The 27,440-nt window shown below is 43.7% G+C and overlaps 1 protein-coding gene across 1 annotated transcript in view; it reads right to left on the bottom strand.

Annotated features, from left to right (window-relative positions):
• Nucleotides 1-333: 333 nt before the first annotated feature.
• The window catches only part of LOC134540323 (myosin-10-like), a 28,214-nt gene continuing 1,107 nt past the window's right edge, over nt 334-27,440 (bottom strand). Inside the window, exons 3-8 of the mRNA XM_063382985.1 lie at nt 22,526-22,930; nt 17,896-18,231; nt 10,845-12,012; nt 8,580-9,326; nt 5,374-5,480; nt 334-613 (exon numbers count right to left, since the gene is read on the bottom strand). Coding sequence (XP_063239055.1) covers nt 446-613; nt 5,374-5,480; nt 8,580-9,326; nt 10,845-12,012; nt 17,896-18,231; nt 22,526-22,930 — 2,931 coding nt within the window. The 3' untranslated portion in view covers nt 334-445. The remainder of the gene's footprint in view (nt 614-5,373; nt 5,481-8,579; nt 9,327-10,844; nt 12,013-17,895; nt 18,232-22,525; nt 22,931-27,440) is intronic.

Genomic DNA, 27,440 nt, shown 5'->3' with positions numbered 1-27,440 from the left:
ATCTTAAGGAAACAATAATAATTTTAACATCGATGTATCCAATTGTTAGAAACAAAAAACTGCTTAAAAAAAGCGCTATTTTGTACTTTTTAAAAATCGAAATTTTCCGGTGGAGGACCCCCGGACCCCCCCCCCCCCCCCCCCCCTTCTTAGTAAGAGGGGAATGGGTTCACACGACATCAAAATCATTATTTGTCCCCCCCCCCCCCCAACATTATGAACATAGCTACGCCAATGATTTTTAGCCTGTCGCGAAATTAATTCGCGACATTTTTCCGGTCTCTAGTTGTATATCCCCTTTAGTAAAATTAAATAAATATATATGTGTGTGTATTGGTTGTGTAACTGGTTTATTTGGCAGGACGAAATACTTGGTGCTGGAGACACTGGAGGGTTCGGGACGGGGACAGTTGTAGTCGGGAGAAGGGGACAGGACGGGGACCCCCTAGCGCGGGGGGCAGTCTCCCTGCAGGGCCGAGGCGTCGTCCGGGGGCTCGCCGCCGCTCAGGTCGCTGCAGCTGCAGCTGAAGAGGCTGCGGGAGCCGGTGTCGCGGCGCCCGGCGTCCAGGAGCGGCGTGGAGCAGGAGGCGGGGCAGGCGGCGTCGAGCGGCGACTGCGGAACAAGCCCCGGTGTTGCCGGATTGTAAATGTCAAATGTCTCGTACCAAGGAGCGAAAATTCTCGTACGAAACACAAAAAAAAATCCTCGTACACAATGGTCTTGTAAAAGCGAAAGATTAAATGCGTTTCTACAATATTTTTATATACTTGACATTGGAGTTACAAGCCTAACAAATCTAAACTAAACAATTTTCACAACAATACAATTATTCCTGCCATTCACTCTTTTTGCATTATTTTTTTCGTAAAAAAATATTCAGTTTTTTTTTAATTTTCGTTAATTTAACATACAAAAATACTCTAAATTGTGAGTTAGGGGTTGTGCATTTAACATTATTCTGACTGGGTCATTTCCTGTGCTAGACAAATAGAGGTTGGCACCTACTAATTAAAAAACAAACACTATCTTTTAGTCGGCGTTGCCTGTGTTGCCAGCCAAAAAAAAAAGTCAACGCTGTCGGGCAGGAACTTCACTTAATGGTATTAAGTTACAAAAGAAATATTATACGCTTGTTTTGACAAAACGATACAATAAAACTAATATATCTTACTAGAACCCGGGTAAAAAAAAAAACAACAACATTGATAGTGATCTTCAAAATTCTCGTACAATAGCGTACGAGATCCAACTTTACCTCGTACAACGTACACAGGTTCTAAATTCTCGTACAAATACGAGAATTATCGTACGTCTGGCAACACTGGAAACAACGCGAGCGGCCGCCTGAACGCCGCGCCCTTCTTTGCCCCGAGCCTTTGAATATATACATATACCGTATAGAAGTCGCGAGTGGATAGGATTTACTCTACGTTTTTTTTTCAGGAGCGTATGATGAGCAGCTTGGGAACTTCACCGCTGCAGTGCGCTGCCGTAACGCCCTGTATCGTCTTAGTTGTTATTTACACGTTAGAGCGCAGCTCAAGGTCGTTCAACGGGAGGGTGGGGAAGGGGGGTGTTTGAAGAGTTCGACACTTGTCCGCTAGGGACCGCCGCAAGTCGATGCCCCTAGAGATGGTGGCGATTGCGGGCGGTGAATTAACCAACTACCTCAAAACCGTATTAGAAATTTTAACCTGGGCTGGCGACTTCTGTACAGTAAGTATATATATTCAAAGCCCGAGCTGACACTTCGGTGTGTCTCTCGCGGGTGATCATCAACCCCCCGCGATTCTATACTTCAATTCGCGTTTTTCATTCGAGCATGCAAAATTTTTAAATTAATGTGCGCTAGTTGGTGGCGTAGCCAGGATTTGCGTATGGGGTGTGTGTTAAGAATCATGCTTTCCCCCCCCCCCCCCCCCGCGTATTAAAGTGGGGGGTCCGGGGGTCCTCCCCCGGGAAAATTTTTGATTTTAAGGTGTAAAATAGTTCCATTTTAGCAGTTTTCTGTTCTTAACTTTAAATATTGTAATGGTAAAATTTTTATTAATTTTAATATGAAATTTGTTTGAGTGATGAATAAGAAATTAATTAAAGATTTTGTGCTAAGGGGGGGGGGGGGGGGGGTTGAACCCCTAAACCCCCCCCCCCCCTGGCTACGCCCCTGGCGCTAGTTAATACTGGGTGCCGTGTGGAACACTTCCCCCCCCCCCCCCTCGAGCAGACAATTGAGTATCTCTCGCGGAGATCAACCCTACATAATTCAATACTTCAATTCATGTTTCATTCGAGCATTAATGTGCGTAGTTAATGCTGGAAAGCTATTCAGGGAACGTTTTTTTTACCAATTAACTTTTAACTACTGGAGGTACTGGGTACAACACGATGCATGCATTGCCCGGGCATAGATCCGAAACACAGTGTTACTGCGATCGCCATTTTTTTGTAGTGAACGTACAGAATTTGCAAATATCTGTAAACTTTACATAAATAATTATTTTCTATTTACAAAAAAAAAAAATTATCGCGCACGTTAAACCGTGAAGAAACCCAAAAATCGAGCCTTATTTCTTACCACTGCTGTCGCTCTTACTTTTGCGTCTGATGATTGATTTTTTTATAGGCTTGATTTAGTACGAACAATACTTTATTCTCGACCTTATTCGTGTCGGGACGGCTTTGACAGTCATTCGGGAAATGCTGTGAGTGTTCAAGCCCCGCCTCCTAACCGGGCACACACACGGCGCGCAGTGTTTCAGGTAAACAACGCGATTTGAAAACTGCTCGAGACAATCCTAGTGAGGTGTATGTTTCCGATGTGCATTTAATAATGCGTCAAGAGCGGACAAGCAAATATATTTCCTGATCTACTTTTAAAACGGTATTTTTTTTTTAGAAGAGTTTTCAATTTACAGTTTTAATTTTTAGAAGAGTTATATGATTTCGACAATGCTAAAGAACTGCACGGCTTTTATTGGAAATGAGTTAGGCATAGCTGTGCGATTGAATAAGTTTTTCTGTATCCTGATTATAGAAAAAAAACACAAGCTTTCATCTTAATTGGGAAAACACTAAGATAAAATATAATTTCGATGACATTGAAAATGTTTGATCATTAAATATTGTTAACAAATCCTTTGACGTTTCTGGTCAATGATATGATCATTACCGCGAAGGGGACGCACCACAACGCCGAACGTAAAATAACACCGAAAACCATAAAGCCGAATGCCAAATTGACTACAACGCCGACAGCTAGAAAACTGTTGTGTACCACAACGCCGAATTACCATAACGCCGAAATACATTAACCCCGAAAAATGTCATTGCAGGACTGCCACAAAGGTTAGGTTAGGTAACTAAGGTTAGCACACAAATTCATTCAGTTGTTTTTCATTTGCTCCTGTGGCCCCCCCCTCCCCTCAGCAACATTTTTCGGCGTTACTGTATTTCGGCGTTGTGGTACACAGCAGTTTTCTAGCTGTCAGCGTTGCTGTCAATTTGGCATTCGACGTTATGGTATTCGGCGTTATTGTACGTTCGGCGTTGTGGTATTTCGGCGTTGTGGTAACGACCCACCGTGAACGTCATAAAAAAAACTCGTAGGTGTGTGGCCGCAACATGCGTAATGCTGGGTTCACAATTGAAAAAATAACAGTAACAGTAACAGTAGGTCGTGTGCATAGGATATGAACGCCATGTTTCCTAACCTAACGATTCACAATAGCAGAAAGTTGGTCGTGTGCATGGGAGCGAGGTCGTGCGCATAGGAGTGAAATGAATATATTTTATTTCGGTCGCGTACGCATGGCACAACAGCCAATGAGAGAAGAGCAGGGTGATTTTTTGGCGGGACTAGAAATATGTTTATATTTATTAACCATATTGTGGTAAGAAAATGTCGAGATAATAAAAGTATTAACGTTATTTTGAAAGTTAATATGTTTATTTACTAACACTGCTAACAGATGTCGCTTAGTTCGCGAAATTTCATTGGCTGAAATTAACAGTAAGAATTCAATTGTGAATCGATTTCGCAGTTCGCACAGGTCGTGTGCACAGGTCGTGTGCATGGCTTGCTATGCACTCGCTTAATTTTTTTAATTGTGAACCCAGCCTAAGAAATGAAACTTCCACAGACTGGTTGCAGTTCTTGCAGTCCCGCGTCAGCTCAATAACGACGCAGCTACTGCCATCTGTGTTTTTGACAAGTAACTCGATAGCTAAAATATGCTGAGCTAGGACAATCACAGGTTATATTATGTAAGTCAAATTTATATGAACCTGAAAATTAAGTTTCTGTTCGTGTTCAGAGGCTTCATTACAATGTTTGTAACGTCCAAATGACTTAACTGTAAGGGAAGGCATTTTTCGCGAAAAGATCTGAACTCTTATTAGACTGCAACAAGGTAAACCCACACCTGTGGTTTCTTCCTTGTGATTGGCGGCCGTCTGCGAGAGAAGTGGTTGCTTTATTTGACCGAGTCACTCAGGACGAACTGTTAAAAAAAATGGGGTGTGGCTGAGTCATGGACACGGCCGTGTGTTGTACGTGAATACGTGTACGTAACAGGTAATATATTCTATAAAAAAATATAAAATACGCTATTTTATTTTTATTTTAACACCGTATATATTCGCAGTAACTATCTTACACTAAAGTTTTGTACATGCAACCGATAGATTTTGACGAGAGCCGACGATTGAAATCCAAACGAACGTCGTAGCTTCTCCGAGTCAAAAGTTTATACTAAACGGAAATCTCGAAACGCAGCAAAATGACCTCAAAATGGCGGCGATTCCCCCCTCCGCCGCGCGCGATGCGTCACAGTCCTCACTTAGCGTAACGAATTCTTTGATCCTTTAGCTATCCAGTGGCACTGGCGGATCCAGAGTTTCACCTCGAGGGGGGGGGGGGGGGGGGGGGGACACTCTAGGATTTCAGGGAAGCTAGAGAAAACATGTCTTAAAATTACTAAATTTGTATTTAATCTACTCACACTACACACAACATCCAACCACCAGATTTTATGATTCTTCAAGAAATTCATTAATTATATTAAAATATTTTATTGGTTGCAGAAACAATCATTTTTGTCGGCAATATTTATGTAACAGACATTTGGTTTTTCGGGGCGGGGGGGGGGCACTTGCCCCTGGTGCCCCCCCCCCCCCCAATTGGATCCGCCACTGTCCAGTGGTGTGATTAAATTTTGGATGGAGATGATAGGTATGTAGCTGTATTCCCCGGATTTTGTTATCATTCGTTTTTTTTTTTTAAATTGCCTTCCGGTATGGAAGCAATTTTAAAGACGTATTCACGTCAAAAAAAAAAGAAATGGATAGCGGTGGTTTTTGAGTCGCCGCCTCACCTCTGGCTCGCAGCGCATCAGGAAGCGCATCGCTTGTGCGTGCAGCTCCTCCAGCTGCGACGACAAGCCGCCGCAGTCGTCGGAGGAACCCATCGCGCGGCGGTTACCTGGGGGACACACACACACGGACAACCATGACACAGGGATCTGCGTGGTCTCGACTCCTCGCCTTAGACTTTGAATATATATACTGTATAGAAGTCGCGAGTGGATAGGATTTACTCTACGTTTTTCAGGAGCGTATGATGAGCAGCTTGGGAACTTCACCGCTGCAGTGCGCTGCCGTAACGCCCTGTATCGTCTTAGTTGTTATTTACACGTTAGAGCGCAGCGCTGTCGCCCACTGTCATTCCCCGCACCCCCCATCAATCATTCATTGCATCTCAAGGTCGTTCAACGGGAGGGGGAAGGGGTGTTTGAAGAGTTCGACACTTGTCCGCTAGGGACCACCACAAGTCGATGCCCTTGAGATGGTGGCGATTGCGGCGGTGAATTAACCAACTACCTCAAACCGTATTAGAAATTTTAACCTGGGCTGGCGACTTCTATACAGTATATATATTCAAAGCCTTAGACTAGGTTAGTAATTATGTAAATGTAATTTTTCAATATTTAGTTTAAATATTTTTTTTAGATATAATTTTCATGTGTGCATTTTGTGGCGCGTTCGGGATGTTTTTGAGAATGTTGGACAGTAGTTTCTCTGAAAGAAAGAAAGAAAGAAAAAGATGTGACGCTGAGGCGCCGAAATGACAGTTTTAGAGACAGAGACATTGGCCAGGACCGTGGGAAGGCTGTCTGACCACGGAATCACATATTCCGTAACTGTAAGAGTAATTATTGTAGCCAATAGGAAGGAAGCAATTCCAGGGAAGTCTCTCCAGTTTTTATTATTCTGTGTGTTCTTGTAGGGTGTGTGCTTTGTCTCGTCGGTCATTGTTCAAGTACTCGCATGCGTACAAGCATGTTGATGAGGTCTAGACATGAAATCTAAACCCAAGACTGTATTCGGTGCATTGCAGGTAAATGATAACGCATTCCACCTAGGCGAACTCTGCATTTCGTGGGATGTCGAAAGACTACTATTACCTAAATTCGTTTTTTTTCCTTGACGATATCAGGCAGAACATTTATCAATCAGCATACTAATGAAACGGACCTTTTAAATATAACTTTGAAATATATAACGCTGTAATGACTCCAAACCCAAGCTTTTTTTATCTTAATTGGGGGAACCAATTCAGATAAAAAATAATTTCGATGACATTGAAAATGTTTGGACATTGAATGATGTTGTCCAAAAATACCTTTGTCGTTTCTGGTCAGTGATATGAGCATTTCCGTAAACATAATTTAAGAAAAAAACTCTCGTAGGCGTGTGGCCGCTATATGCGTAACAAGTGAAACTTCCACAGACTGGTTGCAGTTCTTGCAGTTTCACGTCAGCTCACTAACGACGCAGCTGTGTTTTTGACAAGAAACTTGAAAGCTAAAATATGCTAGGCCAGGACAATCAGAGGTTATATGTAAGTTATCTGCATGTCAAATTGATATGAACCTGAAAAATAAGTTTCAATGAAATATTTTTTAAAGTAACTTCTTATCCTTGTTTATAACTGGCTAAGGGTCGTCAAGCGTGCGTTGAGCGTACTGTATTCTTATCATCAACATGAAGCAGAAGTATGTGTGATACAAATCTCCTCTGTCACCCAATGGATACGCGAAATAACCGTTGTCTTAGCGTTAGCAGACTAGGCCACAGTTTTATCAACAAAATCGAATTCTATTCAGGTTACAGAGAAAACTGTTGGTTAAGTTGACGCCGACCGCCAATGCTCCTCTGTCGCATAGACCGCTATGCCTCATCAACGTCTCGCAAAAGCGTGTGCACCGAACGCGCCCGTGCGCGCAGCAAAGTGCAGTTCGTGCGACGAGGCGAACGCCATACAACGAGTGCTACACCGGCGCAAGGATCCGGCCGGGTGTGGCATATCCTTCCGCCGCACTACAACAAATTGTTATAATTATGTTTTTCCACAGGATTTTATTAAACATTATTTTTTATTAATTAATAATTAAGTCTTTGCAAAATCATGTTTCAATGTGCGATTTGTCCCGAACCTGGCCGGTTCAGTTTCCCGCGAAATTCACACGTTTCCGCGGGAGGGCTGGCGGGGGAGGGGGGTCGCGCGCGGCGACACCGCTAGTGTCCTTCGAGAGCTCAACCAGGCCGGCAGCCTGCGCGCAACGCGGAACCTTCAAACTTTGCATTCACCGACATGTAGTTTTCCATAGTGTAATTTCTTTTCAACCTTTTGTACAGTTCCGCGGTCGGCCTAAATTTACCATGAGGTACTTAACTTAATTCAATCAGTGCTCAAGATGAGTGTTCCACGTCATACGTAAGTACTGTGGGGAGATTATGTGGTTTCACGTCGGCGCTTCACGCCCAACCTAGCCTACCGGCTATTTAGTTTTGGCCCGCACGGGGCAGCCAGCAGGCGACACGTGCTATCAGACTTAATAACGATTCAGTCCCTGGGACACACCTAGACACCACGTAGAGTCGCCGGAGACACGGGCCTACGTGCTGCTAGCCCAGTTTATCAAGTGTAATGTATTAGTGGAATAGTTGTTCGCCTAAGTGTAATTCGTCATGTCAGGGCTTATGTATCACCGTCGTACGGCAGTGCGCCACCAAACTTAATCCAGAGCTAGGTATTAGTGTAGTGTATTGTGCTTCAAAATATCGTGTGCCATGTCAGAGTGTCTTTTGTAACTTTCGCATCACGTAAACGAGTCTGCCCCTCACGCGCATAAGAATCGTGAGCCGCCACTGAGGAAGTGAGCTGCGCGTGTGACTAGTCGCGTCGGGCAAACCGTTACGGCCAGAACGGGCAGCACCATGTATTGGGCTGTGCTGTATTAAATTCACGAACTATCTGAAGAAGTTTTGTGTTATTATTCAGGCGTCCCGGGTGGCCTTAACAGCTCGGGGGGCCCTACTGCGTTGACCCCTACCTCTAGCCACAAGGCCGAACCTTCCCTGAGATCACGAACTGAACAAAATCACGTCTAAATACTCAGAGGTAGCGGGGACGGCGTCAAAGTTTTGTGCGATATTGAAACCTATGAAACTTTTTTAAATGGGGTTGAAATTTTCAGAAGGGAATTCCCGAAGAAGTAAAATGGAACGTGAGACCAACCACCTGACGGCTTGTACTCCAGCGTCTCCGTCGGCGCCATCGACAGTTTCTTCTTCAGGGCAGGTTTCTTGTCTCCGTTGGTTCTGCCGGGGTCCTTCCCGACGTCATGGCGTGGGAGGACCTCCTGAAGTTCTTCTGGAGCTGGGTCTTGCTCTCCGGGCTCCTTCGCTGGCGGCAGATCCTCTGTCGATCTTTCCGGGGACTGGGTCTCCTTGCTGCTGGGTTCACGTTCCGCCGTGTCTTCTGCTGGCGGCAGATCCTCCGTCGATCGTTCTGGGGACTGGGTCTCCTTGCTGCTGGGTTCACGTTCTGCCGTGTCTTCTGCTGGCGGCAGATCCTCCGTCGATCCCTCCGGGGTCTGCGTCTCCTTGCTGCTGGGGTCACGTTCCGCCGCGTCCTTCTCCGGCAGAAGGGCCTCCGTCGATCCCTCCGGGGTCTGCGTCTCCTTGCAGGCGAGCTCCTTGTCCACGAGGTCGCGCAGGGATGACAGCTTCTCCTCCAGGCAGCTGACGCGGTCCTCGTGCAGCTCCTGCTGCTTGCCCAGCAGCCGGTCGTGCGCGTCGCGCTGCTTGGCCTTCTCGCGCTCGAAGGCCTGCTTGAACGCCACCAGGTTCTCCACGTGGACGCGCGTCAGCGAGTCCACCTCCAGCCTGTGCGTGTCCTCCAGCCTCTTGATCTTCACCTCCAGCTCGCTCACGATCCGCAGGAAGTTGCAGCCCTCCGCCGGTCCCGGGTCTCGCGCGCAAACTGGTGGATGCACGGAACGTACCGCACTTTTACGAACATTCCTTTGGGAACCAGTTTGCCAAGAAATACTGTCAAAGTAATACGGCCGCACGTCAAAAGTAGTAACTTTTAACGCAATTAAACAAGAGGCTATACTATTGCAATAACATGGTTAAATTTCAGACTTGCGTCCATCGCAACATCGTGTTTTGACCGTTATTTTTCAAAATTCAGGCATGGCCTTATTACATTGGTAAGATTGGCAGATGTTGTTTCCATTGGCGATCTTAACTCAATTTCACATTTTTTTTGACATATGGCTCTATTACTTTGACAGTGCGCCTTATGAAATAACTTTTCCAGTTAGTACTGACTGAGTACCCCTTCCGAAAATTCGTGCACAATTTTATGTCATAATTGATGTTTCATTCAAGCATAAATTTTAATCATGTAAAATATAATAGAATATTCATTAATTTGACTTTTATTTTGCTGTATCATGCTTATTATGTGCGCAGTTAATACTGGAAATCTGGGACGACACAAAGCATACATGCCCGGGTGAGAATACGACCCCAGTATAATTGCGAACACTATTTTGTAGTGATACAGTTGTTTTCATGTAAATGCACAAATTGACAAATATCTGTAATTTTACATGAATATTTCTGTTCCAATTTAAAAAAAAAATACAGTGTGGTTAACATCAAAATGAATATACTTATGAACACAACATGATATGCATGATTAAATGCTAACAGGGTGAAACTCCTCCCTCCCCCAGGGAATGATCTGCACCATGTTGGTTGGACGCCAAAAAATTGGCTGGAGTGATCTGCTTGCAATGTTAGAACTGTTTTAATTTTTTTTATTGAAGTGACTATGTTTACCGACGGAGATTCTAATTCATGCTTACTAACCTTTTTCAGAAGCGATCAAGCACCATTTCCGACATACAAATGTGTGTAGATTATTTATTTGACATGATTTAACAAAGCATGCAGTTAACTTCAAAAGGAAGATACATTTGTACATGCGTTAGCAGTTATAATTCTTTGGAATTATAGAATAAAGCATGTAGTTAAATTAAAAAGGAAGAGGAAATAATCTTCCTGCTGAAGTATTTTATGATTGATAGCAATTTAACTCATTTCCCTTGTATACTTTCGACAGGTCGAACTCCCACTGGGATTCTAACTAATGTTTTAGTTGTGGAGAAAACAATATTTTCTACTAATTTTGCTGCAAGAGATCTTTTCGTAAAGTTTGACGTTTGTATTCAAATACATAATGTACATGGTAAAAAAAGCAACATTCCTAAACATGTAATTAAAGTTATCAACCTAAACAATTGTATGGCAAATTTACTTTACGGATATTGAACATTTCCATTGCATTTTACTTTTTCCTTCAACTTTTGTTAGATGTTTTGGAACGTTACTAAAATAATTTTTAAAAATTAATGGCCATTGTTAGTTTTAGAGGTATGTATTGGATTATATAACGTGTTTAATCTATAATAAATTAAAATTGTAGTACCTGTTTGGTTATCAGGAGTTTCTGCAACAGGTTTTTCATCTGTGCAATCTTCAGGCGATGTTTTCGAGCTGACATCCGTTGGAGGCGTCTCCTCAACTTCTTGAGTGGATTCCGTCTGAAGATTCTTCGAGTCGTCACTCTCGGGCCGAGACCCTTCTTGTAGTTCCTTGACGGTGTTCTGCAGATCCCTGATGGTGTCGCACTGTCTCCGGATCGTCTGGAGACCTCTCATGACGTCGGCCTCGAGGGACGCTATCTCGGCGTTCCAGGTGTTCATCTCCTGCTCCATCCTCGCGACGGCTTCCTCGGCTCCTTTCTTCTCGTCCGCCAGGCGCTTGGTGCTCTTCCTGAGCTCGTGCAGCTCGTGCTTGGCCGCGTTGTGCTTGGCCCGGCAGTCCTTGAGGTCCTGCCTCGCGCGGTCCAGCTCCCCGCGGCACGCACCCAGCTCGCTCTCGAGCTTCCCGGCCTTGCCGGCGGCCTCCCTCTTCGCGGCCTCGCCCCGCAGGTACGCCCTCAGCTGCTGCTTGATATCCTCCACCATGCGCACGGCCGAGGCCACCGCCCCATCGTCGCCCAGGCACGCGCAGAGCTCGTCGCGGGTCAACGTGCCGGACCCTCGCGGGGACCCGTCGCCCGCCGGCGCTGCCACGCTGCTGGCGTGCAGCTGCCGAGACGAGACCAGCACCCGCACCCTCGGCGTCCCTGACATCTGCTCCGCCAGCGAGGCCTTCAGCTTCCCCGTCTGCTGGCACAGGGTGGCTATGGTCGCCTGCCAGCCCCTCATCTCGTCGGCCACCTCGCCGTTGGCGCTGCTCAGCTGCCGGGCCTCCTGCTCCAGCTGACCCACCTCGTGCCGCAGGCAGCCTATCGCCTCCTCCTTGGACTCGACCGCCTTGTCGAAGCTGTCCTGCTGCGCCCGCAGCTGGCACTCGGCCTTGGCCAGGTCGTCCATGTTCTTGCAGCGCTCCGCCTGGAGCGCCTCCACGGTCGACTCCAAGCTGCCGATGGTCTCCTTCTGCTTCTGCGCGACGTAACACAGCTGCACTTTGTCCTTCTGGCACGCTTCAAGTTTTCCTTTCGTCGTCTGCAGGTCGGATATCATTGTCTTCACCCGGCACCTCAGCTTGTTCAGTTCCTTTTCCATCTCTTTTTCCTGGAGGGAATATTTCTGAAAAGACAACACCTTATTTTTTGACACAAAGCACTGGAATTGCACACAAATTGAAAGTTAATAAAACTATTTGAGTTTTTTTTTTCCAGTATTACCATCGAGGGGGATGGAGGAACAAATATGCGTGAAAATTTAACTACTTGCTAACCCACACAAAACAGGTATAAAAAAAATTCTGAACCTTTAAAGCCCACCTGCCACTAGTTAACAGCACGAATATTCAACAAATTTTTCACCATAGAGCTTTGTGTATTATCTCGGATAGTTATATCTAAGATATTATCTTAGGTTATGCAACCATCGAAACTTCCTCCATACGAGATGAATAAATAATTCTAAAAGTAATACAGTCTCACGATGACAGGAAGGATGCCTGACAGGAGAAATAATTAATGGGGTTTAAAACCACAAACTTGAATGCTTAGAGTATTAACTACAGTCTACAGAATAGATTCTATTTTTGATTATATTGTGCCCCCAAAAGTGATTTTTCGGCACAATTTTTAAATTGAATTTTAAATTGTCATCTTAACAGAAATTTTATAGCTTAAATTTAAACTTGTTCCACTCCCTGCTGTTTTCTCGAGTCGTTCCCAGGGCAGTATCTGAGATTTTGCCGACCCTTTGCGAGGCTAGCATCCAGCTTCACTTTCTTCCCACCTGGACGCACGCCCAGCTCCTGAAATTCCCCCTGCTGTCGTCACCAGGACCGCTTATCTCTGAAGCTTCCCAGGCCAGCTCGTGTTTCAGAGCTCGCCTGAGGTGAGCACTTACAGTCATGCCCCATTCTAATGTTCCAGGGCTGTCGAGCACGTATCGACGCCCCGGGTAAGACATTTCTCACGAGACAGCACCCCCTCCCTGTATTCCACGAATCTCACTCAGAGCGTGGCCTGGTGCTTAACCTCGGCGAGCGACGGCCTTTCTCAAGGACTGGCCACTGGTGTTCGAATGTACCGCCCCTGACCTCCAGTGAGGGAATTGTCACTCACTTCCCCTGGGTGTTCGAGTTCTTGCTATACGCTACACCCTCTAGCGACCCACGCAACAAACGTTCTCCTGTCGTTCTCTTCCGAGCCACCAGAGTGCTCCACCAGTCTCTTCCATAAGTCTCCTTTCTTTGGAAGTAATCTTGTCCGAGATGCGTGAGTCAACTTTGTCTCTGTTTCGGCCACTCCCCAGTAGATAGCACTGGGATCGGGTGCCGACAACTGTGTCCAGCTCTCGAATCCTGTATTTCTCGACCCTTACCTCGGACTTCTTCGGAACCTTTCGGCCCTGAAGCCGAAGTATCCCCTCCTTCTTTCAATGCAAAGCACCGAATTTAATTAAGCGCCATAGGTGCCATACCAAGGACTTCTTGGCACGACTTCCGACTGACTGCATCGTTCTCGGCCAGCCCACAGCTAGATTCAACTTCACTACTGTAGCAAGGTTCAAACCATGCTAACTGCTATTATTTTTGTAGCAGCAAACCACGGTCTGATTACCATTTTTGTTTTGCTGGGTGGATCTTTAGGTTTCACCAGTTTATTAGAAATGAACAAAAACAAGGTGTGATTCCGTCTGAAATATAATTACTCCATACTGAGAAAACTTATAAAAGATACAAGAAAATATTAATGAACAATATTAATTACATTTTTAAACAGCTCTCAGTTATATTCAAAAAAATTATTGGCCGGCCGTACATGGAATTATCAAAAGTTTTATTTACTAAAAATACATAAACCAATAAAAAAAATACAAATATGTTTAAACGATCCCAGGATATATACTTAAAGTCCAGAAATTATGTTTATCTAATTAACTGCATCTGACGACGTAATTTAAAGAAAGTTCAGAAAAGGGTCAAAAGATACAGAAGCACCGTAGGTCGGGGCTTCGTTTCCCAGAAATCACGCGGGTACATGATGCCAGGGCGCTTGTGTCTTGTTGAGGAAAGGAGATGAAAATGCCAATTCGGCGTCCGTCTCTCGGACCCTGTCAGACAGGGGAGTTGGCTTCTGTTTACCGATGCGTCACCAGCCAGGAACTGGATCCCGCGAATACGCAGCTGGACGCGAATGTTTTCATCATTTCAAAAGAAATAATTTAAAAGAAAAATAACTATTACACTTTGTACTACGCAGACGGACTAAACTACTTGAAAAAGATTATAGGGATAGTATCCCTTATTTAGGTGACTACATAGTCGGTTGCGGCCGGATGGAAGTCTTGCAGTGTCTCGTCGACTCGCCGATAATCACAAAATGGTCCGTCTGCAGTCGCGACGCAAAGTGTCTCGCGGAGAACCGCGTCTCGTAATTAAAAGTAAAACTTGAATCAAAAGTGGAGGGGAGGGGGCTGGGAGTTCGGACCGAAAGGTCCCGAAGTTCCCCGAGTGGGCATCATAAAAAAACTCTGACTGATGTCTCGAAGTTGGTAGCACTGGCCGACTTTAGCGCTACCTGTTGAGGGGTGTCTGAAATAAAAAAAAATCGACTCGCCCAAGGCGTCTGCTTTACCAAGGGAATAAAGGGCGCAGTCTAATGCTGCGCTCTGGCGGCCTACAGGATAAGTTGGCTGAGAGGTTCGCGAATTTGCCGCTAGGTGTCGTGGGGTGGTCCATCTTGGCACACACATTTTTTATGCAAGGCGTCCTTGGAGACGGTCGCTGTCTGCTGGGGTTACTGACCGGTCATTGGCCTTTGACGAATTCTTAGAACTGAAAGAGGGGGGGGGGGGGAGTAAAAAGGGGGGGGGGGGAAACGCAACGACGCTGGGAACAAGCGTCCATAACGTGCTTTTCGAGGAGAGAACCTAATACGTATTCGTGACAGTAAAGGCTATGGTCAGCTCGTCTCTGAGAAATGGTAACAGCTCGTCCAGAGCTGCTGTAGGCGGTTTTAGTCATGAAGTGAAGTAATGTTACAGGCCTGGGACGTGCCTGTAAGCGAGGGAAATTTTAAACTAGCTGCCAGCAAAGTATTAGATCTGCAAAATATCAGATACGTCTCTGGGAAAGGTGCTTCAGACTACTGGCACAAAGTTTAACTTAGGGGAGTAGACCAGACTAACAAAGTGTAAATCGCCCTTTAGTAACCAAATTATAGAGAAAAATAAAATTTCCAAAAATAATTTAAAATTATAATAAAATTAGAAAAAAAACGTGTCTACTACTTTAACTAAGATGTTAATACATCTGGGATTCCACCGTATTGTATTATGACATCAAAGCCACCCTATTGAAAATAGTAAATTATTATTATCCAAAATATCGGGGGGAAAATATTAAGTAATTACAATTTAATTAAAAACAGTTTCTTCGTGGACTTTGGAGGTACTGGGATCGATTCCAACCAAGATAAATTAAAAACAAAGCAAACAGGTTCTTCCTCATTGATGTCCTCCATCAGACTAACCCCCCACCACTACTATTAAACATATATTACTACCAAGGCATATATTACTTCCGTCAGTGTGACGTCACGAAAGCCTTTTGAACCACGCTCTTGGTTTTCCTTGTTTGCTAGAGTGTGCTAGAGTGTGCTAGCATCATATTGGTTTGTTAATTCCGTATAACGGTGCAGTGCAGTGCAGTGAAGAGCAGTGTAGTGTCAATGATCGGGAATAGTGACCGCCATCATATAGGCCACCTTGAAAGTCATATTGACAATCCGTAATTGACGTTCAATAATTCGGAAAAAATTCCAAAATCCATTATAAAATTGACCTAATAATATCCTGACTCGTTATGTCGATCCTCTGTTTGATCCTTGGACAATGCAATAAAAATAAATTTGACTCAAAAGTATTTATTTAGTAAAATATCACTTCAATTTAATATTTCACTATAATAGTCTAGATTCAGGGTACCACACAACATATTTTCACAAACATTATTTATTTGATAAATTCTACTCTACTACTAGTAACAGATTTTTTTTTTTTTTTTTGCCCTTTAGCGTTACTCAATTTCTTCAGTCTTCTTTGAGTGCGAAGCAAGTCCTTAACATTTCTCGACGTGTCTTATCAGGACAGTTCCACGTGACAGTTGATCACTGCAAAGGTCATACAGCTGAAAGTCCTCTATTTCGTTAAGAGGGCAGTGATATATTTCATGATGCCTTGAATTTTTCATGTGTGCAAATGTCTTGCCATAAAATTTTGGAATGAATGGAAAACTTGCACTCTTGAAAAGTTACAATTTTGTGGCCCGGTGTACCTCCGGAGAAGGACAAGAGAATACTGAATGAATATGTGTGTGAGAAAGAGAGAATGACATTATCATAAGAAGAAGTTTCAATATATTTTAATTTTTGTATACTATTAAAACCCATATTTAATTGTTTTTTTATTTAATTATATTTTAGTATTTTGTATTAAAAATAGTTTATAGATTTAAGGTTTGTATTTGATTATGTCTTTATATTTAATATGTTGTATGTTAGTACTAAACTTGGATGTAAAATTGGTAGATGATTCACCAGTAATAGTTGTCATTTGTAATTTGTTAGCATGTTTGATTCATAGATATAACTTATTGAACGTTGTTTATGTCTCGTTGCCCAGTATGAGAGAACTGCACCAATTTGTGACCGTGTATGGTCACGAGACGTTAATTTAAGATTCTACACACAAACATTTAAGGACATGAAGAAGCTTACCTTTCATGTTAGCGGGTAGGAATAAACTGACATCTTGTGACATAGATAGGCTACGGCTGTGTGCGGCAAAGACTTTCACACAAAAACCATAGACAAAGTGTAAACTACATTCCAACACAACATCGAATTCAGTGTTACCAACTTCGGATTTAGAAGAAGAATAATTCCCGGAAATCGGTTATATATATATATATCGATTATGTGAACTGGTGTGAAGATCCTTCTAGAACATTCTAGAATCATCTCTATTATTAAATTAAACCAGATAATTGGAGGGGCAATAGGTGGGAAAGGGGGGGGGGGAGAGAAAATGGGTATATAAGCTTGGGGTTTTGACCAGTTAGGCATGGAACAGTAGGACCATCACCACCATCATGAGGCATGAGAGAGAGAGAGAGAGAGAGAGAGAGAGAGAGAGAGAGAGAGAGAGAGAGAGAGAGAGAGATCGACAGCAGGAAAAGGTGTTTTGGAGAGCTAAGTATTGGTAGGGTTGTAATTATCTGTTATGAAATGGCCAGTAGAGTTTGAATTTTTGATGATGATAATAACTTTGATAGTGTGTGTAGTATCTGTTGGACTTGTGTTTTTGTGAATATGATGCACCTGTTTAAACTTAAAGTGTTAGCAGTTTTTTGTTTAGGTGCTCATAATGTGGATTTGGCACTTGTTCCATTTTCTGCACCTCCTGTGCATTTTCTTGTTTGGCGGCCAAATGGTTTTAAATAACTTGATTTAGCGCTCCAAAGACCTCGCCTTATGAGTTGGTTAATAATATTTTTAAATATTGGTAAAGATATTAAGCATTAAAATGTAGCTTATAAATGTTGGCTTTTTAGCCTAGAGCTTATACCAAAGAAAACTACAAAGTTAGATATAGTATTTATTGTGTGTAAATTATAATATTTGTTTGGACTTACTAGTCATCGTAGATATAAACTATTTTTGTACTGGAAGTTATTTATGAGATATGTTAAAGATTAACAATAAACGTTGTAACTAATTTTACGTGTTTGGTCAATGTTCTGTCACCTTACACTTTCAGCATAGGTTTTATCCCTTTGTTGGAATTTAATATGCAGGTTAGGCCCCATATGGGCAAGTGTTTACCTTGTGGAAGGTAACGAGAGTTGATGCTTGCGGTGGGAGTTGGGACTCTGATGGGGGCCCGGCCTCAAATTTAGAGTCGAAATAAATAAATAAATAAATAAATAAATAAATAAATAGGTGGTACCTGTTCCATGGCGGCGTTCTCCTGCCTGGCCTCGTCCAGTTGCCGGTTGCAGTCGGCGAGCAGGCGTCTCTGCTCGTCCAGCGCCTGCTCCAGGTCTCTGGCGCGCGCCTCGGCCGCCTGCGCCTCGCCGTTGGACGCCTGCTGCTGCTGCTGCAGCTCCTGCTCCTGCAGCTGCTGCTGCTGCTGCAGATCCTGCTCCTGCAGCTGTTGTTGCTGCTGCTGCAGCTGTTGTTGCTGCTGCTGCAACTGTTGTTGCTGCTGCTGCAGTTGCTGCTGCTGCTGCAGCTGCTGGCACCGGAGCTTCTGCAGCTCCACCTCCGCGCCGGCCGCCTTCGCCTGGGGCCGAGTTGCATTCGAATATGGGCATCCACCTTCTCTCTCTCTCTATCTATCTATCTCTCTTTCCAATGCGCCATCTCCGCCATCAGCAGGGGAAGCCTTCTTTTCGCAGGTGAGAGAGCCAAACCCCCGATCGTGCATCTTTGGGGTTCCTTTTTTGGTCCTTGTACATGAATATGGCGGTGTTGATAAAATGATACTAATGGTCAATTAGGTTAGGTTAGCTACTTCATAAATACTTTAAAACATTGTGGACAGTTGATTTGGTTTGGATAGCTACATTAAAGATACGGAAGAAAAAAACCATGAACTTCGGGGAACTTCGGGTTTTGGCTCTCTCGTCTGTGAAAAGAAAGGCTTCCCATCATCAGCAGCGTCCTTGTTCCGGCGCGCTCTGTTGCCATATGTACGCACGCCACAGAGCGCAACATTTTCAGACGCAACTTTTGAAGTGAAAACTTCTTTAGCCGCGTTGAGCGATTTTTGGTAGGGGCAAAACTTATGGGTTCGCTTCACCGTCATGCTTGTGACGTGTTGCGCCAGACTGGCGAATCGCAGCGGCCTGTGTACATGTATACGCATATATACACTAATACATTGTATATACTCGACTGCATCATGTGCGTGTTGAATTCTTTTTTGGATGGGTAAAATATTGTGAGTTCGCATCACTGACATGCTGTAGTAGCAGTAAGTGAAGTTAATTTGACCACGTGAATACATGACCTAGGTCTGACATCACTGGTAAGTCATAGCTAAGTAATGAATTTTTACGTAATTTTTACATACCACTGACATCTGTTGTGACTAAAAAATGATGTAAGGATAAATGATATGCTGAAATCGTACTGATATAATACCAAAATAATTTTCTTATGTACATTTGATGTATAAATGATGTCATATTACACATTTAAAACAAAGTTTTAAGTTTTCACTTCTGTTGACAGTTCCCATGACTGGCTATTTTTTTTAAATATATATATATCGAAAAAATTGTATTTTGCAAGGTAAGATTCGGAATGAGAACTGTGGAAGCACTTTTTTCCACCGGTGCGTATTTCATCTGATGATTTACTTGTTCTATTTCTATTACTTGTGACGTGTTGATGACCGCGGAGTACTATGCAATAATTTGTACAGTAGCTAATGCGATATGTGGACGATTCTGAGTTTCACTATGAGCTATTGCGCAAGAAATTTATAGCAGGGTAGATTCTAATCCAATCAAAATTCATACAAACATAAAATAAATACATTTTAGAACAAAAGTTTAAAAGTCTGTCGAAAATAATATGTAAATAAACTTGTACCATGTGTACTATGCACTATATATTTTTTGTATCATCTTTCTTATTCGCCTGTTATGTTATCTTGAGTGTATGTGCAAGATCCACATGTGCATTAGGCTTTAAGGCTGGCTTTCACAAGTTACTTTTTCTCATTTTCTCGTCGCTATTATTTAGTGAAAATTTTAGTAAATGTAACTTAGTAAAATATCTCTTGAAAATATTTATGAAAGAAAAACAAATGAAAGGGATTTTCAGTATTGAATTTATAGGAATAACCTTTGACTAGTAGTAATAAAGATAAAATGAAGAAATAAAACAATTACGTGGAACACATATCTAAGAAAACAATTTCTTGAAATAATATCATATATTGAGTATAGGAATTTTTTTATAAATAAACTTAATTTTTTTAAATAAAACCAATAACACTGGAATCTTGTCTATAGCTATCAGGGGTGTAAAAGTCCCTATCACGTAACTCGTCTCAAATTTGACACCCGAAAGAATATAACTCCCCGGGGGCATAAGTTTTTGTCGTGCTCCCTCCCCATTACTTACTGTAAAATTTTTCCAAACCCCTAATAAATAAAAGACTGCACTCGTTACAATGGCCATAAGTGTAAACACAATTAGCACCATCTTGTAAAGTTTTCCAATAAACAGTAACTGTATAAATTCGCGTTAACGTACTCTGCCAAACACCGCACGTTCATTGGCCGCAGACTTGTGAGACTTGCCAAATGGGATGCTTCATATTCGATACTTCTTTGGTTGAAGTGTTTTCCATTGGCTCAAAGTCTTTTGTATTAACTGCGAGCGAAATTAATCCGGGGAATTTTTTTCTCCCCTGTCTTTTAGCAACGGACTTGTCATTTTCCTACCACTAACGAGGACGAATCAACGCATCCAAACTTTCTCCCGGCGGCTCTTCCCTGTCGCTTGCGAAGCATCGCACGCGAATGCGACTGTACACTGTATTTTTTTTGTAAACGGAGCAGAAATATTAATGTAAAATGATAGACGTATCTGTACCGTCAAAAACGACGAAATAGTCGTCGGATTGTTGTCCCGGCTCAGAGCAGTTGCTAAGTGCGGACAGCACAGCCAGCGGCCAGTGAGTCGCGGAACTGACACTGTCATCACTGCCTGTAGCGAGCCGCCTGGTCCGCATGCATGTCTGTGCCTGTCTGTGCCTGTCTGTGCCTGTCTGTGCCTGTATGTGCCTGTCTGTGGCGTCGATCCAGGGGGCTCGCTAAGAGTCCCAGGCCTCTGATTGCCGCCCATTACCCCTTGGTTTGTACGTTTTTGATGTGTTCTGGAGTCTGTGGTAGGGGGGTGGCTGTTTGGTGGGATGCTGGTGTCTGGTTGCGTGGATGCAGGGGCGCAACAACTAAATTTCTAAAAGGGGGGGGGGGGCAATATAACTTTTTATAAAGAATCATCGATCCCCTCCTATTGAAGCTGGGGGTCCGGGGGTCCTATCCCGGGAAAATTTGTATTTGAAGGTGGAAAATGGTGCTATTTAAGCAGTTTTATTATCTAAAAATTGATTACACAGCGCTTTCTTTGCCCCCGTTTGCCCCCACTTCAAGGTTTCAGAAGGGGGGGGGGGCAAAATACCCTTGCCCCCCCCCCTTGTTGTTGCGCCCCTGCGTGGATGCATGTGGTGGAGTAGGGAGTGATGATTGTTGTCCTGGAATTGTGCTCGTGGAGAGTGATGCAGTAGCTCAGACTGTTTGCTTTAATCAGACAAACACCGCGACGCAGTGTGCCGCAAACTGTACTGTCATCACAGCCACTGCGGGCCTCGTGGTCCGTTATGCCAGAACCCAGCGTCGAACCAAGGAACCCGCGAGGAGTTTCCAGGCCGCGGAGTGCCGCCCACTGCCTCTTGTTGTGGAAATAAGAGTTTATGTTCGGATGTCTGTGAAAAAGGATGATACTGGGTTACCAATAAGTAGAGACAGGAAAAATTCGCGCTTTCGATGACCTCTAGGATAGACTCCACAACCCCCTACACACTCAGGCAAATGCCACCTGCTCATTGGCTATATCGACTCGTGACACCTGTCGACTGGGACGCTTGCGATTCTCGATACTTTTTTTGGTTGAAGGGTTTTCCGTCGGCTCAAAGTCCTTCAGATGAACTGTAAGCCAATCACAGAAGCAATATAAAGGTACAGTTGTTGTGGATTCCGGCATATCGTGAAATGAATCCGCGAATTTTTTCCGGGCTTCTACTAATGAGGCGGTGTTGAAATTTGTTCCTCTAGCGGGATCGCGGTAGGGAGAGTTGCAGTGTGTGTGTACCCAGGGCCGGCGCGTCCACACAGGCGAACTAGGCAACCGCCCAGGGCGCCAAGTAGCTGGGGGCGGCGCAGCACGACACACAACAGCTGATATGATATGTTTAATGGATTATTGAAACTAGATGAAAATGGATTATTGAAACTAGATGAAAATGGATTTTTGTTAACAGTTTGGAATGTTTATATTGATATAAGTAGAGACCGGAAAAATTCGCTGTTTCGATGGCCTTCAGGATAGACTGCACATTCCCCTGTACACTCGGGAAAATAACGCAAGTTCATTGGTTGCCGACTTGTGAGTCGTCTCGGCTGGTTCGTCTGTGATTCGATCCTTCTTCGGTCGAGGGTTTATAATTGGTTGAGATGCGTCCAGATGAACAGTAAGCCAATAGCAAAAATCATCTAAGAGGTGTATGCATTTGAATTCTAGCATATCGCCTAATGAATCCGCGAATTTTTCCGGTCTCTAGATATAAGTAATTATTTAAAGTACACGGTGACCTGTTTATGATTTGTAATAAGTAAAAAAAAAAAGTAAAAAAAAACACAAGCCTGCTTACATTTGATTGTTGACCAAATCTTAGGCTTACGTGACGTATTTTGAGGCAAGGAAAATTTTTTTCGGGTGTCCGACGGTGTGGGGGGTGGGGGAGGCATTAAGGGTTTTTCGCCTAGGGCGCCTGTGCGTACCTGGGCGTCGCACAGCTGGGCCGAGGCCTCGGCCAGCCTGAGCCGCTCCTGGGCCAGCTGTCCCTCCAGGCACTCCAGCTGTCCCTCCAGGCGGTCGCGCTCCCGCGAGCACTCGTCGGCGGCGCAGCGCAGGTCCTTCACCTGCTCGCCCACCGACGCCTCGAAGCGCGAGACCACGCACAGGGCCATGGTCAGCACGCCCTGGATCTGCTTGCACGCGGGCGCCTGGTCCTTGTCCTTGTCCTTGTTGTCCTCCTCGTCCTGCGAGGCCGCCACGCGCATCAGCTCGCGCCGCACCACGGACACGTCCTTCCTGATGCGCTCCAGCTCCGCGTCCTGCTGGTCGTAGCGGCAGGACAGCTCCGCGCCCTTGCGGCGCCAGAACTCCAGCTCCTGACGCTCGTCCTGCGCACAGGCATTCTATATATATATATATATATATATATATATATATATATATATATATATATATATGTGTGTGTGTGTGTGTGTGTGTGTGTGTGTGTGTGTGTGTGTGTGTGTGTGTGTGTAACACTGTGTAGAAGTCGCCAGCAGTGTTGCCAGATTGTAAATGTCAATGTCTCGTACCAAGGAACGGAAATTCTCGTACGACACACAAAAAATTATCGTACACAATGGTATTGTAAAAGCAAAAGTTTAAATGTGTTTCTACAATATTTTTATATACTTGACATTTGAGTTACAAGCCTAACAAATCTTAACTAAAGAATTTTCACAATACTATGATTACATAAGTAAAACATCATTAACAACAATTTTCACTACAATACAATTATTCCTGCCAGTCACTCTTTTTGCATTATTTTTTTTTCGTAAAAAATATCAAGTTTTTTTTTTATTTTCGTTAATTTAACATACAAAAATATTCTAAATTGTGAGTTAGGGGTTGTGCATTTAACATTATTCTGACTCTGGGTCATCATTTCCTGTGCTAGACAAATAGAGGTTGGCACCTGCTAATAAAAAACAAACACTATCTTTTAGTCGGCATCGCCTGTGTTTCCAGCCCAAAAAAAAAGTCAACGCTGTCGGGCAGGAACTTCACTTAATGGTATTATGTTACAAAATAAATGTTATACACTTGTTTTGACAAAAAGATACAATAAAACTAATATAACTTACTAGAACCCGGGTAAAAAAAACCAACAGTGATAGTGATCTTCAAAATTCTCGTACAAAAGCGTACGAGATCCAACTTTACCTCGTACAACGTACACAGGTTCTAAATTCTCGTACAAATACGAGAATTCTCGTACGTCTGGCAACAATGGTCACCAGCCCCAGGTTAAAATTTTCTAATACGGTTTCGAGGTAGTTGGTTAATTCACCCGCCGCGATCGCCACCGTCTCTAGGGGCATCGACTTGCGGTGGTCCCTGGCGGACAAGTGTCGAACTCTTCAAACACCCCTTCCCCCTCCTGTTGAACGAGCTTGAGCTGCGGTGAATGATGAATGGGGGGTGTGCGGGGGAATGACAGCGGGCGACAGTGCTGCGCTCTAACGTGTAAATAACAACTAAGACGATACAGGGCGTTACGGCAGCGCACTGCAGCGGTGAAGTTACCAAGCTGCTCATCAAACGCTTCTGAAAAACGTAGAGTAAATCCTATCCACTCGCGACTTCTATACAGTATATGTATTCAAAGGCACAGGGCACACTGTTGCCACGTCGTGCACGCGCACGGTTGCCACATCGTGCACGCGCGCACGGTTGCCACGTCGTGCACGCGCGCACGGTTGCCACATCGTGCACGCGCACGGTTGCCACGTCGTGCACGCGCACGGTTGCCACGTCGTGCACGCGCACTGTTGTCACGTCGTGCAGGCGCACTGTTGCCGCGTCGTGCAGGCGCACTTTTGCCGCGTCGTGCACGCGCACGGTTGCCACGTCGTGCTCGCGCACTGTTGCCACATCGTGCATTCGCGCAACACATTGCTATCTATGGTCACTTCGCTAGTGACAGTCGAAGAAACCGTCAGGGCCGTCGGAAAAAAAGGGGGAAAAGGGAAGTATTTTGAAAATTATTTTGATGCACAATTTACAATTCTGGAAACCTTACAGTTAGGCCTATTTTGGGGGTAGGGAATTTTTTTTACATTTATTCCTCCCGGCCCTTATATCGGAGGGGGGGGGGGAGAAAGATATATGCGGGATTTGTTTTTAAGTCGAGCTTAATTTTAAATTTTGATTGATGGTTTTTACGCAAGTAAACACTTTGTTTTTCTCTTTCAAAACGTTGGAAAAGATAATCTAATATTCTACAGTTACTGGGTTTTATTATTTTATTTCACTACGGATGTTAAAGTGCGCAGATGACCTCAGCAAACGTGGGTGCTGGAACGACACAAGTTTTCGATAAGGATATAATTATAATTGTGCGACTTTTCCGTGAATCATAAAATTCCAAAGCGTTTCTGAATTCCTACTGGTTTCTGAGTAATCACCTTTTATTGCTTTCATTACAGAGCCTGTGCTTTGACGCGGCCGCCGCCATCTTGTGCTTTAACTGCGTTTGCCAATAACGTGGTTCTACACGTGTAAAAAAGTGAATAATTAGAATTTGTATTTTTTGAAGATTTTGGAAGATGAATGAACATTTAAATAAATAAAAAATACGTGCGTCCTATACGTAAACTGACGTAATAAAGGAATTTTCATTATGTGTATAAAACGTAATAATTCCTTTTTGTAGGTCAGGTTACGTCGCTAGAGATCGGAAAAAATTCTCGGGTTCAATGACCTCTTGGATGAAATACATAGTCCCTTATATTCTCTGGTGAAACCACGTTGTCATTGGCTGCTGGCCTGTGAGATGTATGAACTGGGGAGCATGTGATTTGGATACTTCTTTGGCTAAGGTGTTTCTCATTGGCCCTGAGTCACCCGGATGAACTGTGAGCCAATGGCAAGAGCAACAAAAAAACAATACATATGTTTTAACATTAACCTATCCAGAAATGAATCCGCGGTTTTTTTTTGTCTCAGTTATAGCACGTAGGTAACAAGTCGGATCTCCGCCGAAAACATTGCTATGAAGGGTTGACGCCCGGGTTAAAATGCACAGTAGGGAATCACGTAATTTGTTTTTTAAAGTTATTATTTACGTTCCATTGCGTCAAAACATCCAAATGCAAAACATTTATATACACGCTAATAATGTTCACAGGCTTTCACGGCCATTGTCCGAAGTAGCTTGGCTTTTGGGTTGTAGCCGCGTCCTCGGCGAATAATTCTCCGACGTTTCGGTCGACATTGCAGTCGCCATCATCAGGACAGCAGTTACCTACTGAGGTTCTTAAGAACTGCTCCCTGATGATGCCGACTGCAGTGTCGATCGAAACGTCGGTGAATTATTCGCCGAGGACGCGGCTACAACCCAGAAGCCAAGCTACTTTATATATACACGTTCTTAGATATGGAAAAATCACAGGCTCGGGAACGCGATCAAAGCACAGGCGACAGCCGCTTCGCTGCATAGGCCATATAACGTAACCAACAAACTATAATTTCTCATAAACCACTAGGGATTAAGGAACGCTGTTTCAGGGTAAACAGAGGAACGCCATTAGCATGTTTAACATAAAAAAAAAAGGGGTGTGGCTGTGTCAAGAACACGGCCGTTTGTTGTACGTGAACACGTGTACGTAACAGGTAGGTAATTTTTTCTATACAAAATATAAAATGCGCAATTTTATGTATGATTTAGTCATTTTTATTTTATTTTAACACCATATATATTCACTGTAACTATTTTACACTAACGTTTTTTACGTACGCGATCGATAGATTTCGACGATAGCTGACGATTGAAACTCGAACGAACGTCGTAGCTTCTCCGAAGTCAAAAAGTTATACTAAATGGAAATCTCGAAACGCATAAAAATGACCCTAAAATGGCGGCGCTTTCCCCCGTCACAGTCCTCGGTATTTACTATTAACACCACCGCAGCAGAAGCGAAAAAATTGTGAACGGTTGATTAGGTCAGGATAGCTACATCATAAATTCGTAATTCCCAAGCAACAGTAACAAATATTTTATAATATTTTTAATGTAGAAATACTAACCCAACCTACCGTCCACAACTTTTGAAAGTCGTTTTAATGTAGCTAACCTTAAAAACCGCAAAAATCTGTAGCTGCGGTGGCGTTAATACGTAAAGTACCCAGTCCTCTTTGATCTTTTATCTATCCAGTGGTGTAATTCAATTTTGGGATGGAGATGATAGATATGTAGCTGTATCACCCGATTTTGTTATAATTCGTTTTTTCTAATAGCCTCCCGCCGTGGAAGGAGTGTTCAAGAAGGTGGTCGTGGCAGCCAGTGGCGTAGCTAATGTGACTGGCGCCCCTGGCCAGACTCGAAAATGGCGGCCCCTTCTGGATTAAATGGGTGCTGTCATAACTTAGAAACACACAACTCAGAAACACACAACTTAGAAACACACAACTTAGAAACACATAACTTAAAATTGTCTAAGTTATGACAGTTCTAAGTTTCTACATTTTGGCGTTACTAAGTTGTGTGGTTCTGCGTTGTGTGTTTCTAAGTTGTGATAGTCCTAAGTTGTGACTTTTTATGGTATGACGTTTCTAAGTTGTGTGGTTCTGGTTTGTGTGTTTCTAAGTTGTGTGGTTCTGGTTTGTGTGTTTCTAAGTTGTGTGGTTCTGGTTTGTGTGTTTCTAAGTTTCGTGTTTCTAAGTTATGACAGTTCTAAGTTGTGTGTTTCTAAGTTGTGATAGTTCTAAGTTGTGACTTTCTACATTATGAAGTTTCCAAGTCGTGTGGTTCTGCGTTGCGTGTTTCTAAGTTACGTGTTCCTAAGTTACGACAGTTCTAGTTGTTTCTAAGTTATGATCTTTCTAAGTAGTGTGTTTCTAAGTTACGTGGATTCT

Source organism: Bacillus rossius, chromosome 16 (assembly GCF_032445375.1).
Source record: "Bacillus rossius redtenbacheri isolate Brsri chromosome 16, Brsri_v3, whole genome shotgun sequence".
Classification (NCBI taxonomy): domain Eukaryota; kingdom Metazoa; phylum Arthropoda; class Insecta; order Phasmatodea; family Bacillidae; genus Bacillus; species Bacillus rossius.
This window is presented reverse-complemented; position numbering and strand designations above follow the sequence as displayed.